Raw genomic sequence first — 15,968 nt, 5'->3', positions numbered from 1 at the left:
TTTTAAGTCTGTACTTGAATCTCCCTGCTGTCTCTTCCAGGTGACCTGGACCTTAATGATGCTTTCGGAGGCTCAGGTGAGTCTCGCCAACTATAGTTCTCCAGTATACTAAAAATGATCTGGAATCCCAAAAAGCTTCAAAACAGCTGCTGAGCTCTGAGGTTTACTCTTCATCACCATGTGTGTCTGTGTGTGTGTGTGTGTGTGTGTGTGCTCGTAGATGGATTTAATTTGAACGACGCTCTGGGTCCAGGTAAAACTCTTTAAAAAGTGTGAGGTGTTCTTGGGTACCAGAGTTCCGTCTTTTTTCTGATACTATCACACTCTGGGTATCGACAAGGGGGCATCGGTGTTCACTGTTGGAACCTGTTCAAACTGTTCCTTCTCTCTCTCTCCAACTCTCTCTCCTTTCTCTCTCTCCCTCTCCAACTCTCTCTCCCTCCAACTCTCTCTCTCTCTCTCTCTCTCTCTCTTTGTCCATGTCTCTGTCTTGATCTTTTGTCTCCAAGCTGGTATATTTGAACTCTTATTCCTGATATCATATGTGTCACTTTTGCTATCGACTCTGTCCACTAATGTCTGAAATATCTGTCAACCTGTGTGTGTTCATATGTGTTTGTGTGTGTGTGTGTGTGTGTGTGATTACGTGTGTGTCTGGTGTGCGGACGCTGGTGTGTGTGTTTGTGTGTGTGTGTGTGTGTGTGTTTTTACCTGTGTGATCTTATCCAGACCCTGAGCAAGACAAGCCAGCTGTAGTCCCCCCTAAAGACGGAGGAACGAGTGGAACTGGTGAGATATCATTCCTACATTACACAGTGTGTGTGTGTGTGTGTGTGTGTGAGTGCGTGTATATGTGTGTGTTTGTCTGTGTGTGTGTGTGTGTGTGTGTGTGTGTGTGTTTGTAAGTGCGTGTATGTGTGAGTGTGTGTGTGTGTGTTTGTCTGTGTGTGTGTGTGTGTGTGTTTGTGAGTGTGTGTATGTGTGAGTATGTGTTTGTGTGCGTGTGTCTTCAAATTTGCATGTCATAACCTCCCCATTATTTTGCCTTAAAGGGGGCGGATCTTTTAATGACAACGACCTGTTTGATATCGGCGGAGGAAGTGACTACAAACCTGACAAAGGCAAGGGTAGAGGTTAGTCATCCATCTTTAATTCTCTCTCATCCTCCTCTCCCTCTCTCTCTCCTCTCTTGCTCTCTCCTCTCCTCTCTCTCTCTCTCTCTCTCTCTCTCTTTCTCTTTCTCTTTCTCTTTCTCTTTCTCTTTCTCTCTCTCTCTCTCTCTCTCTCTCTCTCTCTCTCTCTCTCGATCAGGTTGCCTCTACACCCTCACAGTGACCGGGATCAGGGATGAAAGTGCTGTATGTAGCCTGTAGGGGTCAAAAAACCCCACCTCAGACACACCAGTTCAATTGCAAGACAGCTCACACACACACACACACACACACACACACACACACACACACACACACACCATCTGGGGTTAACAGGGCTGAACTTCAACTGAGGTGTACATAAGAGAACTCCTCTGAGCGAGATAATGGTTCAGTAGTAGTTTCTTGAGGTCAGTAGAAGTGAAGAGAAGGCAGAAGTGCAGGAGCTCAGTTGTCGCCCCGTAGCTTTGATGACTGCGGCTTTGATGACTTTGATGACTGCAGCTTTGTGACTGCGGCGGCAGAATTGTTGTTGTCGCCGTCATGACTGCAGTCGGCATGGAAGCGATTATTCCCCTCCACAACAGTGCCGATGCAGCTGCAGCAAAGCAGCTCCGCTGGCTAATGGAGGCCATATGGCCAGGTGAACTCCAGTAACCCCACAGACCAGCCAATCAGAGCAGGCGCTCTCCTGGGTCAGAGCAGAGCCACGCCTAAATTGCTGGGCCTTAGACCAACCAGAGCCGACATGGAGGGCGGGAGTCGACTACGGCACGCCCGACTCCACTCGACTCGAGGCTTCGGTCTAGTCTCATCAACGAGTTAAAGGAGATAAAACTTTAAGATCTACATTTTCATTACAGACATAAACGAATGAAATCGGTCCAGATTGGACTTAGAACGCTAAAACATCCAACTTAAAAGGCTGTTCAAGGGGCCGTACAAAGTAATTGTACAGCCCCTTTGGGGCAGCCGTGGCCTACTGGTTAGCGCTTCGGACTTGGAACCGGAGGGTTGCCTGTTTGAACCCCGACCAGTAGGCCACGGCTGAAGTGCCCTTGAGCAAGGCACCTAACCCCTTACTGCTCCCCGAGCGCTGCTGTTGTTGCAGGCAGTTCACTGCACTGGAATTAGTGTGTGCTTCACCTCACTGTGTGTTTGCAGTGTGTTTCACTAATTCACAGATTGGGATAAATGCAGAGACCAAATTTCCCTCACGGGAAAGAGTATATCAAAAGAGTATATACTTATACACTTATATATACTTTTATCAAAAGAGTATATATACTAATACTTATACTCATATATACTTATACTTATACTTAATTTCCTTATTTTCTCCACCAACTAGAGAGAAAATGTTATTGAAAGTGCCAAACATGGGGAGCAAATGAGTGTTTACTTAGTTACTGCCTTATATTCTTTTCTTCCTGGTCTCAGATCTGTCATCCCATTCAGTCCTTACTAGCCAATTATCGCATGAGGCCTCTATTCTGATGATTCGATAACAGGCTCTGAATCGATTAGTTGGCTCTTAATGGGAGGGGAGGAACTACAACGCGCTCTGTTTCACTCTGTATTTGATGTGTTCGGGTTCTTAAGAGCCTTTGGTGAGAGAGTAGCCTGGAGATTCCAGACCCAAATCCGAAAGATTAAGGGTCTGGCCATGAATAATGTAATGGCTCAACTCGAGGGGCGGCACCAAGCATGCTTTTAAAAAAATCTCACTGCACGCAACTGGATAACACTATACGACCAATGTTTACTGACCGATTTCGGACTTCGACGCAATTGGATAATTTTACGACTGTCATCTGTTTAGCTCGCCTCTGGCCCGCCTATAACAGATACACCGATGTGATTGGTTCCTCGCGATACAAGGGAGAAAAATTGTGCTCCCACGAGAATTGTGGTTTCCCAGGGTAGAGAGAGAACATGTGAGAGGAGAGGAGTTATTGCAGTGTGTGGGGAATGCCATGTCATTAAGAGTGAAGCTCTCACAGCGTCAGAGCCTTCATGTGTAGTCTGGACGAGTGTGTGTGAGTGTGTGTGAATGTTAGTGTCTCTGTGTGTCTCTCTCTCTCTGTGTGTGCGTGTGTGTGTGTGTGTGAATGTTAGTGTCTCTGTGTGTGCGTCTCTCTCTCTCTCTCTCTCTCTCTCTCTCTGTGTGTGTGTGAATGTTAGTGTCTCTGTGTCTCTCTCTCTCTCTCTCTCTCTCTCTCTCTCTGTCTCTCTCTCTCTCTCTCTCTCTCTCTCTCTCTCTCTCTCTCTCTGTGTGTGTGAATAGTGTCTCTGTGTGTGCGTCTCTCTCTCTCTCTCTCTCTCTCTCTCTCTCTCTCTCTCTTTGTGTGTGAGTAAAGAGTTAAGTTCTGCATCTGGATGAGTGAGATAAATGTTCAGAGCCTTGGCATACTCTCATTACCTCGTGCCACTGAGCTGCCTCTGCCATCTGTGTGTGTGTGTGCACTTGTGTGTATTAGTGTATGTATGTGTGAATATATATATATATGCATGTGGGTGCCTTAGTGCATCTGTGTGTCTTGGTGCATATGTGTGTGTGTGTGTGTGTGTATGTGTATGGGTGGTTGAGTGAGTGTGCGTGTTTGGGGCTGCAGTGCTTCCTGTAACCTGAAGGGGGCATGTGGGAGTGTTGCTGACTGGACTCTTTGCTTCTCATCACTACATGCAGGGCTTAAATTTCACTGCGGGATTGCGGGTATTGCGCATAATTTGTTCAAGTCCCGCAACTCTAGCCATCATAATGCGAGAAATTCCCGCATACACTTTTACAGCCTGTCTGATGACGTTAGTTGTTATTGACCGGACTGATCAACTACCGAGTTGAATTGAACATAGCCTCATGCAGACGCACACACACACGGAGAGAGAGAGAGAGAGAGAGAGAACCACTTTGCGCTTACGCAAATAGGCTACGCTACCATGGCAAACTTTTACATCTGGAAAGAGCTCCTTGGTAACTATCCTGCTAGCTCAGTCAGGTCACGTCAACACTTGATCCCAGAAAGATTGTCTTCGACATGTTAGTTTTTTCAACATTTATTGTATCTAATGACATAGAAAACATAATGATTTGCATACACATACCGCACTGTGCACAACTTTTATTCACTAGCGACTATAGCCTAAAACCGTCAGGGTTGAAGGGGCTAATTACTCCATAGAATTAATCTCACGTATTTTCTTAAAGTGACAGGCACTCAATTACACCTACTCATCAGCAATGTGCACTCAATTGGACCTACACACCACATTAAAGATATGCCTAAGTGTTATAGGTTAAACGTCAATATGAGGCATTCAAATTACTAAATATGTTTAGCTACTAGTAATTACTAGTAAAATGCTATACTTAAAAAAAAATGCATTATTAAATAAATACACTCTATATGAATTCAAAATATATGATAGAAACATATCACATAAGCTATCATTTTCAGTGTGTGTTTGTGTGTGTGGAGAGAGTCAAGCAGAATCTAGGATGTCCACTGTTGTGAATGATCCCACTACAGTATATATTACTGATGACGTCAGGGTGGTGGGGGCCCCAAAATCAAACACTTTTTTAAAAAAAGTATCGAAGTATTGAAATCGCAATTCTTGACTTGGTATCAGAATCGACCCCCCCTCCCCCAAATTGTGTAAAATCCCCTACATGAATAACCTAAGGGGGGAATTCCCCCCCATTTTGAAAAATGAATTTTAAGCCCTGACATGTTTGTATGTGTGTGTGTGTGTGTGTGTGTGTGTGTGTGCGTGTGTCTGTCTGTCTGTCTGTTGGCGGCTTTGTTGCTGACTAGAATTTTTGTTTCTGCTTTGATTCTGCAGCCAAAGCATCTGACGACTCCTCCTATGACCCAGCCAGAGATGGTATCTAGCCACACACACACACACACACACACACACACACACACACAACATACTCAACTCAACACTCACATCTACACACACAAATACATTGAACACAGTTCACGTCTATTCACAACTACTCACAACAATACACAACCAATAATTATAGACCATATCCAACAGATGCCAAAGCCCCCATGCTGTTTTATGCTTCTGGTTTCCCGTTAAATAATGACTCACCAAAACCTCTGTTCTCCCCTCTTCTCCTTTCCTTTTCTCTCCTCCACTTTCCTCTCCTCCTCTATCCTCCCCTCCTCTCCTCTCCTCCTCTCCTCTCCTCCTCTCCTCTCTCCTCACCTCTTCTCTCCTCTCCTCTCCTCCTCTCCTCTCTTCTCTCCTATCCTCTCTCCTCCTCTCCTCTCCTCTCCTCTCCTCCTCTCCTCCTTTCCTCCTCTCCCTCCTCCTCCTCCCCTCCTCTCCTTCCCTCCTCTCCTCTCCTCCTTTCTTCCTCTCTCCTCTCCTCCTCTCTTCTTCTCCCCTCCTCTTCTCCCCTCCTCTCCTCTCCTCCTTTCTTCCTCTCTCCTCACCTCCTCTCCTCCTCCTCCCCCCTCCTCTCCTCACCTCTTCTCTCCTCTCCTCCACTCCTCTCCTCTCCTTCTCTCCTCTCCTCCTCCTCACCTCTTCTCTCCTCTCCCTCCTCCTCCCTCCTCTCCTTCTCTCCTCTCCTCTCCTCTCCTCCTCTCCTCACCTCTTCTCTCCTCTCCTCCACTCCTCTCCTCACCTTCTCTCCTCTCCTCCACTCCTCTTCTCTCCTCTCCTCTTCTCCACTCTCAGGACCAGCTGCTGACCAGCCTGCAGGTAAATTGTTCTGATATTTTAAAACAATGTAATCTACCATATGTCTCCCCAAACACACACACACACACACACACACACACACACGGATACACACACACGGACACACACACACACACACGGACACACACACACGGACACACACACACACACGGACACACACACACACACACACGGACACACACACACACACGACACACACACACACACACACACACACACACGGATACACGGATACACACATACACACACACACACACGGATACACACACACACACGGATACACACACACACACACACACACACACACGGATACACACATACACACACACACACCATGGATACACACATACACACACACACACACACACACACACACACACACACACACACACACACACACACACACATGGATGCGCACACACACGCACACACACACACACACACACACACACACACACACTCACACATGGTCATTGTTGTGTAAGTTGTACACCCAGTGGTGTGAGTGAACATACTTTAGTCTTGTGTGGAGCTTGGCAGCTTTGTGAGTGTGACAGGTATGAAGCCAGTGGTATGCAAATGCATCTGCTAGTCTCCCACAAACATGTAGCGATGGCGTGATCCCACATGTCTCCACTCACCCATGAAGTGTGTAGGGCCAAATCAGCGTCTCGGCCGACGCCGACGCATGTGACTCTCCATCTTCACACATACATCAGACTTCAGAGTGTGTGGACAGATACGTTAGCGCTTGAACTGATGATGCATAAATAGCAGAGAAATTGGTAGTCTATACCCCACATCCTTAAAAATCCTCAGGAAAACCACTTCTTGAGAGCTTATGTGTGTGTGTGTGTGTGTGTGTGTGTGTGTGTACGTGTGTGTGTGTGTGTTTCCTGTCATACCTACTTGTGCTTTGTTCTGGTTGAGTGCTCTGCTGTTTTAATATTTCCTTTTGCTGTCCGGTTAGCTCAGTGGAAAGTATATGTGTGAGTATATGTATGTGTGTGTGTGAATGTGTTTGTCTGTTTGAATGTAACTGTGTGTGTTTGAGTATTTGTGTGTCTTTGTGAGTGTTTGTGTGTGTTTGAATGTTTGAATGAGCTTGAGAGTGCGAAAACAAACTGTGTGTTCCCAGTGTTTTTCCTGTGACTCGTAATGGCTCAGTGTGGACCTGGCGGAAAGAGTGTTTCTGCTATGAGTCACACACACACACACACACACACACACACACACACACACACACGCATACACACACATGCACACACACATGCACACACACACACACACACACACGCACATGGGTCTGCTTAAAGCAGCCTTTGTTCCTCCCACATGTGAGGAGTACACACTCACACTCATCCTTCCCCAGTCACACACACTGACATGTTGAACACACACACACACACACACACACACACACACTGACATGTTGAACACACACACACACACACACACACACACACACACACACACACACACACTGACATGTTGAGCTGTCATAAAACGTCTCTGTGGATTGTCCTCTGACTCATTAAGTCTAGAGAGTAAACAATAACAGCCCAGCACTGCATAACACCTTAAAACAAAACAACAAGAAAACAAAAAAACAGTATTTCTACTGTACCTCCTGTAGTAAACAGTAAACAAACAAAAAAAATGATTTGCTTTTTACTGGAACGCTTTTGAATGTGAACATTAAATGTGGACATACAGTTTCCAACCAAGAAATTTTGTGTAAAAACGGTGGATTGCATGTTTTGCATGCAAATACCTGTACAACTAAAACATAAAAGTCTATGCAGTTTTTGTAATGTCAACAATAGCCAGTATTTTGAAACCTGGTGTACTTATTGACTGCATGTACCTTGTAAAGTGAAAACGAGATGTGTTAGTATATATTTAACAAAATGTGTTTTTTAAACTAAAATTATCCATTTGGCCAATTGTGTTTTGTAGGTGTGAGTCTGTGTTAAGAGTTTAGAAAAAGTATCTGAAGTATGTTCGCTTGTTGGCGATTGAAAAAAACTGTAATGTATTTGGTGATATGTGGAATGGTAGTTATGCAGCTTCCTGAGGTTGCCCTTCCTGAGAGGGGGGAGGCGGAGACGAGGGTAAAGGAAGATGAAGAATGGGAGGTCTATTAGGCAGATCTCTGATTGGGCCATACCTCATGGTGCAGATCTCTGATTGGGCCATACCTCATGGTGCAGATGTGGGATTGGGGCATACCTCATGGTGCAGATCTCTGATTGGGCCATACCTCATGGTGCAGATCTCTGATTGGGGCATACCTCATGGTGCAGATCTCTGATTGGGGCATACCTCATGGTGCAGATGTGGGATTGGGGCATACCTCATGGTGCAGATGTGGGATTGGGGCATACCTCATGGTGCAGATCTCTGATTGGGGCATACCTCATGGTGCAGATGTGGGATTGGGGCATACCTCATGGTGCAGATCTCTGATTGGGGCATACCTCATGGTGCAGATGTGGGATTGGGGCATACCTCATGGTGCAGATCTCTGATTGGGGCATACCTCATGGTGCAGATGTGGGATTGGGGCATACCTCATGGTGCAGATCTCTGATTGGGGCATACCTCATGGTGCAGATGTGTGATTAGATTTTGTCTTATAAGGCAGCTGTATGATTGGGGGGCTCTCTATGGGGCAGTTCTGAGGTCAGCTCACGATCAGGCAGTTGTGTCATTGGTTATCTCTCCAATTGGACTTTTATTGGTGTAATTGGAGAAACTACGTGATCGATAATGATCGTGGGAGACAGTTAGCCCGGAAAATCCAGACCCTGATAATCTAGAAAGATTAAGGGTCTGGCCAAGAATAATGTAATGGCCCAACTCGAGGGGCGGCAACAAGCATGCATTTAAAAATATCACTGCACGCAAACACTAGACCATGTTTACTCTGAATGATTTCGGACTTCGACGCAATCGGATAACACTACGACCAATGTGTACTGTCCTCCAACGTTGCAGCGCTGTCTTCATCAGTTTAGCTGGTTCCCCGGAATGTTGGGGTAAAAGTAAAGTGCTTCATTGCTCCTTGCCAGAGTGTCTCGCAGAGACAATTCCATTGTGCTCTCACGAGAACTCTGGATTTCCAGGGTAGGAGACAGTGTTATTGGTGGGCTAATGATCAGGTGTGTGTGGCGGGCTAATGATCGGGTGTGTGTGGTGGGCTAATGATCGGGTGTGTGTCGTTGCTGGCATTGCCAAAGGTGCGGGTGCTGGTGGGCTCTGTGTGGGGCTGCTGTGTATTTGTTGGGCTCTCTTCAAGGCTTCTGTGTGATTGGTTGGCTCTCTCTGAGGCTGTTGTCTGATTGGTGGGCTGTGTGTGGGGCTGTTGTCTGATTGGTGGGCTCTGTGTGGGGCTGCTGTGTGATTGGTGGGCTCTGTGTGGGGCTGCTCTGTGATTGGCTGGCTGACGGCCGGGTGATAGTGAGTGACAGGTGGGCTGCGTGTCGTTGCAGATGGCCCGCTGGGGATGCCCTGGGCTGTGATGCTGCAGAAACTGCTGGGGGAGGAGCTACCTGAGGGCCTCCACGCGTGGATCGCCAACCTCAAGTCCGTGGTCCAGCCACTTCTGGAGAGGACGCTGGATCTGATCGACGTTGCCATGGGCAACCAGAACCAGGAGGAATGAGACACCACTCCCAGATTAGTCGCTCTGACTTCAGTCAGACTGTAGACGGAGATTAGGAAAAGAGTAGTTGTCAATGGTGGTAGTCGTGTGTTTGTGTGTGTTTTGGGTTGTGGGTTGTGGGTGAGTTTTAGTAGCTTGTTTAGGTCAGTGAGAGTGTTTTGCATACAGGGGTGGGGGATGTGTGTGTGTGTGTGTGTAGGTGAAGGAAATATTTGCCTCCTCTACTACATTCATACTGGTCAGGTCACGTGTGTGTGTGTGTGTGTGTGTGTGTTGCTCTTAGACACTGCTGACCTCTTCTCCTGCATGAAGGACTTTCTGCTCCATCGGTCATTGTGTTGTCGTTTCTTCTTCATGGGCATTCCTTTCTGGAGCAGACGCTGAGCCACTACCTCCTCTTCCTCTTCCTCCTCTTCCTCTTCCTCTTTCTGTCCCTATCTGCGCTTCTCATGTCCTTTCCTGCCATAGCACGTAACAATGCATGCCATTCGCATTCTTCCCCTTTGGATAGCTCGCTTAGACTGGTCAGTGAAGGTCAACGGGGTCATTGAAGATCAGGATAGGTCACAGGAGGCCAGTGAAGGTCAACGGGGTCATTGAAGATCAGGATGGGTCACAGGAGGTCAGTGAAGGTCACGGGAGGTCACCAAGATCAGCGATGTGATGTCTAATCTGATGACCTGCGCCTCAGGTCGGTGTGTGTGGCGATCTGTGTGACCGTGCTGTGGGGTATTCGTTATTCTTAGGGTCGAAGGTCAATAGAGCTGAAATCAAAGTTTGACTTAGATGACTACCGGTTCAACACGCCCCATATTGTTGCTATGTGCTTGTTTAAAACCCACATGATGTAACTCTGTGGTAATGCGCGGATCGCTTTGTTATCAGCTTAATGTAAAAATCACAAATTTGACATGTGAGGAGGAGACAACGAGTTAGTTAACGTGAGAAAAGGTAGGAGTGACATGAGGGAAGGAAATCAATCTCACAGCATGAGAGTCATCAGCCTGGAATGCTGTACTTCATTCCTCATAGCAGGGAATTCCTCAACAGTAAACCTGAGTGACTACCCCAGTACTGTCTAACTGCCCTTGGCCTATGAGACTTGCGTTGGATAACTACCCCAGGCCTCTAAGACTGGGGGCTGAATAACTACTTCAGGCCTCTAAGACTGGGGGCTGAATAACTACCCCAGGCCTCTGAAGGGTAGTTTCAGCCCCGTCACACAAACCCTGTTGCAACACGCCAACCTTGGCCTGTTTCCGTCGCCGTGGTTACAGCCCCCGAGAGAAGAGAGAGACTGAGTCAGCACACATTCCTGGCATTGTAGCAGGTTTCTACATACACACACATGCACTCTCACTCACACTCATGTGCACACACACACACTCACATGCACAAACACACACACACACAAACACCCCAAAATCACATGTACACACACACAATCATGCACAAACACTCACATGCACACATGCACCAACTCACACACACACACAGACAGACACACAGACAGACACACCCATACTGTACACACACACTCACACAATACTGTACACACACACGCAATACTGTGCACACATACACACACACCCACGTGCCAAAGGTGTGTGTTTGCATCTCTTGTGTTCTGTTCTGTTTGCCAGCTGTTCTCAGTCTGCTCATGGAAGCTCTCCGCTTCTGCATGTGTTGTGGGACACACACTCTCTCTGTGTTTGTGTGTGTATGTGCTCTCTGTCCTCTGTAGGCCTGTGTGTGTGTGTGTGTGTGCACTTTCTCTCCTCTTTAGGTCTGTGTGTGTGTGGGTGTGTGTGCGCTTTCTCTCCTCTTTAGGTCTGTGTGTGTGTGTGTGTGTGTGTGTGTGTGTGTGTGTGTGCTTTCTCTCCTCTTTAGGCTTGTGTGTGTGTGTGTGTGTGTGTGTGTGTGTGTGTATGTGTGTTTTCTCTCCTCTGTAGGCCTGTGTGTGTGTGTGTGTGTGCGTGTTTCTCTCTCCTCTGTAGGCCTGTGTGTGTGTGTGTGTGCGTATTTCTCTCTCCTCTGTAGGCCTGTGTGTGTGTGTGTGTGTGTGTGTTTCTCTCTCCTCTGTAGGCCTGTGTGTGTGTGTGTGTGTGTGTGTGTGTGTGTTTTTCTCTCCTCTGTAGGCCTGTGTGTGTGTGTGTGTGTGTGTGTGTGTGTGTATGCGTGTTTCTCTCTCCTCTGTAGGCCTGTGTGTGTGTGTTACTGTGGGACTGGCTGTGTTTGTGTCCTCATAATCTTTTGGGACCTTTACCAAATGTTGCATGTTTGCAAATTGTGTGTGTGTGTCTGTGGTTAGTGTTGGGTCAACAGCATGTGCGTTGTTTGTTTACACGCTGCCTCATCTGTTTAAATTGAGCGTTATTGTTTGTTTGTTGTTGTTGTTTACGCTGTGCTGAATAAAGACACACTCCAGGTGAGAACCCTGTGACTCCTGTGTTGACTTGATTTGTGAGTCACGCTGTCACGGCAACAGCTGTCACAGAGCTCCGAGCTATCAGAACAGGCACTCGGGGAATGCCACACTTCTGTGTGTGTGTGTGTGTGTGTGCATGTGTGGGCATGACGGTGTGCATGTGTATATCATGTGCAAGTTTTGCATTTAGATGTTAAGGCCTTTGTGCGTCTGTGTGGATACATATGTGTCTGCATACAAGTGTTTATCTCTTGTGTGTGTGTTTATATTTGTGTGTGTGTGAGAGAGAATTTGTGTTTAGAATTTGTGTTACTCTCTCTGTCTGTCTCATTATGCATATGTGTGCATTTAGACATATTTTGCTACAGGCATTTTTTCAACTCTGAACTCTAAATCATGATGACACAAATGAGGCTTATCCAGTTTGTCCAAGGCTATGCCCTTTTCTCTAGACACACACACACACACACACACTCACTCTTTCTCTCTGCACATGAGAGTTTTAAAATCTGTGAAACAATCAAAGCAACTCACAGCAGTAGATCCTGCTGACACACCCAACTCTCTGAAAAGCACTTTTAATCTGTGTGCACACATTACTCACATTGACGTAGAATGATGTGCGTGTGTGTGTGTGTACATTAATACATTAATATTCTCACGCCTAATGTTCTCAAAGTGCATTATTGCAAAGTGCATTAATGTTCTCAAGCCTAACTCAGAAATACCCTGCATTCTTGTGCACATGTGTGTGTGTGTGTGTATGTAGCTGATGACTTCCTTCCTTCCTATGTTAATCACTTTCCTGTGAGTTCCGGTGTCCTTGCTCTCTGATCTCAAGCAGCACTGATTTGCTGCTGCTCCATCTGGGTGTGTAGCGGGTCTGGCCCGGCTGTGTGCCAGTTTTGTGCCGGATCTGGGTCACGTGACCTGCCTGAGGAGTTGGTGGCCGTCGACAGTGCAGTGTTTGGAATGATGCGGACAGGATACGGACAGGAAATCATCTGCTCATATGGAGGGAATTCCCCTCCTGAAGCTGGAGTGGACTTCACTGCCCCCTAGTGTTTAGTGGACACACCACAGCCATTGGCCATGGGGGGAAAAAAAAAATCGGTCAACCCCTTTTATATCGATCAGTTTTCCCTGATGTCAAATCTATCATTGCCACATACATCCAATCAAAAAGTAGAGCTGCCAAACGTATCCAATCAGAGAATAGAGCTGCAACGTGCTTCCAATCACAGAGTAGAGCTGCCAAATGGATCCAATGAGGTAATAGAGCTAACAAATACATCCAATCAGAAAGTAGAGCTGCAGCATGCATCCAATCAGAGAATAGAGCTGACAAATACATCCAATCAGAGAGTAGAGCTGCAGCATGCATCCAATCAGAGAATAGAGCTGACAAATACATCCAATCAGAGAGTAGAGCTGCAGCATGCATCCAATCAGAGACCACCAGCGGGCCCTCCTCCTTTATTAGGTGGATAAGCCAACTTTCAGCAGCACCGCCAGCACTAAGGTTAAGGCACGGTAGTTTGGGATCACGTCATGTGCTGTTGTTTACCTGTGTTGTTGTTGTTGTTGTTGATGTTTACCAGCTGTGTTTGCATTTGCACAGAGGCCGGCTCGGGGCAGATGGCTGGCATTCTCAGTGCAGTAGGTGTGGCAATACTTGGCGCCGCCTCCAGCTACTTCGCCTACCAGAAGAAGAAGCTCTGCTTCAAGATCCAAGGAGGTGAGTGTGTGTGTGCGAGAGAGATGTATGTATGCATGTGTGTGTGAGAGTGAGCAAGAAAACATGTGTGTGTGTGTGTGAGAGAGAGAGGTGTGTGTGTGTGTGTGTGTGTGTGTGTGTGAGAGAGAGATGTGTGTGTGAGAGAGAGAGAGAGAGAGAGAGAGATGTGTGTGTGAGAGAGAGAGAGATGTGTGTGTGTGTGTGTGTGTGTGTGTGTGTGAGAGAGAGAGAGCGATGATTAGTCTGTAATACCCTCCTGTTCTTTCTAGGAGCTGATCCAGAGAGCGGCAAACATCACCAGGGTACCGAGTCTGAGCCCCAAGGTAACACACTATGAGTCACACGCATACACACACACACACACACACATACATACACATACACATACACTCAAACACACACACACATTTGATAACGATAACTTAAGACTTTTATAGCAGCTTTCACGAAACAAAAAAGAGAACATGATACATCACACACTCCTAACATAGTCTTTATATCTTGAACCATATAGTAACTCCCTCTTTCTCTCTCTCCCTGCCCAGTTCTCAGTAACCTGCTGAGGTCCTCCTAGTTCTGGAGCTCTGAGGAGGAGAATCATGTTTGACCTTCGATACTTGCACCTGGTCAAGGGTTGGGAGCTGTTAAACACATTTGTGCCATTGCTTTTCATTTGTGTTCTCAAATGTTCTTGGCTGTGTTTTATTTTTGTTTTGTTTTTTGTTGTTGTTTCTTTAGTTTGTAACTTTGTCAGATTTCCTGTTGTGTCGTGGGCTGAATATGTAATTAATTGAGTTTATGTTGATTTGAGTTCTGTTGTTTACGCACACACTGTGTTCATTTTGTAAGAAAGGATATCTCTTTAGGCTGACTAGATTAGTCTACCTGCTTTAGTCTTCACATACCTGCCCATGTGGTAAGGCCCAGAACAAACAAGCATATATATGATACATTATATACATCAGTCATATTTACCACATCTCAACCTACAGCAGTGTCTTCCAGGTCGTGGGATTGTATATATAACTTTCCAGTAGCACTCTGTTTAATCCTATCAACTCTACGGAGTATTCATTACAGCTTTCTCATATAGTAGTAACATAAGCATCTTTTTTTATCTTCAGCATCTTTAAGTGATAGCACACATATTTCTTTATGTGTGTGTGTGTGTGGGTGTGGGTGAACACAGTGAACTTCTGTGCCGCCTGCACACACACAAGAGTTGAAGCTGGTACCGTGTGAGGAAGTCTCTATAGCGACGGGTCATATTGCATGGGGTGGGTAGTGGATCGTAGTCTAGTCTTCATGTGATATAATTAGTTGGCTTTACAGTATGGCTCATGCTCTCAAATGTTTTGTTTTTCTTGAGTGTGTGTGTGATGTTTTGAGTGCGTGACACTGTTTGTGTGTGTGTGCGTGTGTGTGTATGTTTGTCTATGTGTGTATGTTTGTCCATGTGTGTGTATGTTTTTGTATAGTGCTTTAACTACAGGTAAGGCAGGTGTTGCAGCTTGTGTGTGTCTATAAAGCAGAGCCTTTGCTAATTAACCCTGCAGCCAACCTGCAGCTGAAGGAGCATTTTGCATGTAGTAGGGCCACTGACGTAGGACAACTACCTGGAATGTAAATCCTGAACAAGAATATAGATTGTGTGTTTGTATGTGTCTGTGTGTGTGTGGCGGAGAGAGGGGGGTGGCATGTTTATGTGTGTGTTTCTGTGTTTTATGTGTGTGTGTGTGTGTGTACTTATGTGCCTATGTGTGTGTTTGCATACACACTTGTGGGAGGACTCCCTCGCATGCTGTGCAGGTGAGGGATGTACCTGTGCCGATGTGTCGTGTGTATATCTCTGACTGACACACACACACACACATCTGATGAAGAGAGAATGACAGGGAGATGCTGACAATCAAGCCAGCTGTGTCTAGATGTCTCCATGGAAACAAACATATGACAATGTTTCTAATCTGTAAATAAGGCTGTCTACTACCAATTCATATCTTTAGTTTACTTACTTTTCTCTAAGAACAATAAAGGTTTGGACTGTTATGGAGATACCGAAGTTTGTCACAAGTCTTCTGAGTTTTAAAAAAATTATATTATTGTTATTAATTTAAGATAATGTCAATAGGCTAGTCAATAGGACATGATCAGGTTCACTACTACTACCCTACTGAATACTGACTAAACTATAAATTATGACCGAAAGACATAATTATACTCAACCGACATACCTACATAACATACCGGTAACAGAAG

At 46.0% G+C, this 15,968-nt stretch overlaps 1 protein-coding gene across 7 annotated transcripts in view; it reads left to right on the top strand.

Annotated features, from left to right (window-relative positions):
* Nucleotides 1-15,764, top strand: part of cd99 (CD99 molecule) — a 33,076-nt gene extending 17,312 nt beyond the window's left edge. For 3 of the 7 annotated variants that reach the window (XM_048235644.1, XM_048235640.1, XM_048235641.1), the window contains 9 exons: nucleotides 41-76; nucleotides 221-253; nucleotides 730-789; nucleotides 1,053-1,133; nucleotides 4,998-5,039; nucleotides 5,853-5,876; nucleotides 13,593-13,709; nucleotides 13,979-14,032; nucleotides 14,255-15,764. In XM_048235644.1, coding sequence (XP_048091601.1) covers nucleotides 41-76; nucleotides 221-253; nucleotides 730-789; nucleotides 1,053-1,133; nucleotides 4,998-5,039; nucleotides 5,853-5,876; nucleotides 13,593-13,709; nucleotides 13,979-14,032; nucleotides 14,255-14,283 — 476 coding nt within the window. In that variant the 3' untranslated portion in view covers nucleotides 14,284-15,764. Of the gene's footprint in view, nucleotides 1-40; nucleotides 77-220; nucleotides 254-729; nucleotides 790-1,052; nucleotides 1,134-4,997; nucleotides 5,040-5,852; nucleotides 5,877-9,370; nucleotides 10,979-13,592; nucleotides 13,710-13,978; nucleotides 14,033-14,254 lie in introns of those variants that run through there. The other 4 variants (XM_048235645.1, XM_048235643.1, XR_007192544.1 and 1 more) reach the window with 3 other exon arrangements.
* The last annotated feature ends 204 nt before the right edge of the window (nucleotides 15,765-15,968 follow it).

The sequence above is a fragment of the Alosa alosa genome, chromosome 23, assembly GCF_017589495.1.
Source record: "Alosa alosa isolate M-15738 ecotype Scorff River chromosome 23, AALO_Geno_1.1, whole genome shotgun sequence".
Lineage (NCBI taxonomy): Eukaryota > Metazoa > Chordata > Actinopteri > Clupeiformes > Clupeidae > Alosa > Alosa alosa.
This window is presented reverse-complemented; position numbering and strand designations above follow the sequence as displayed.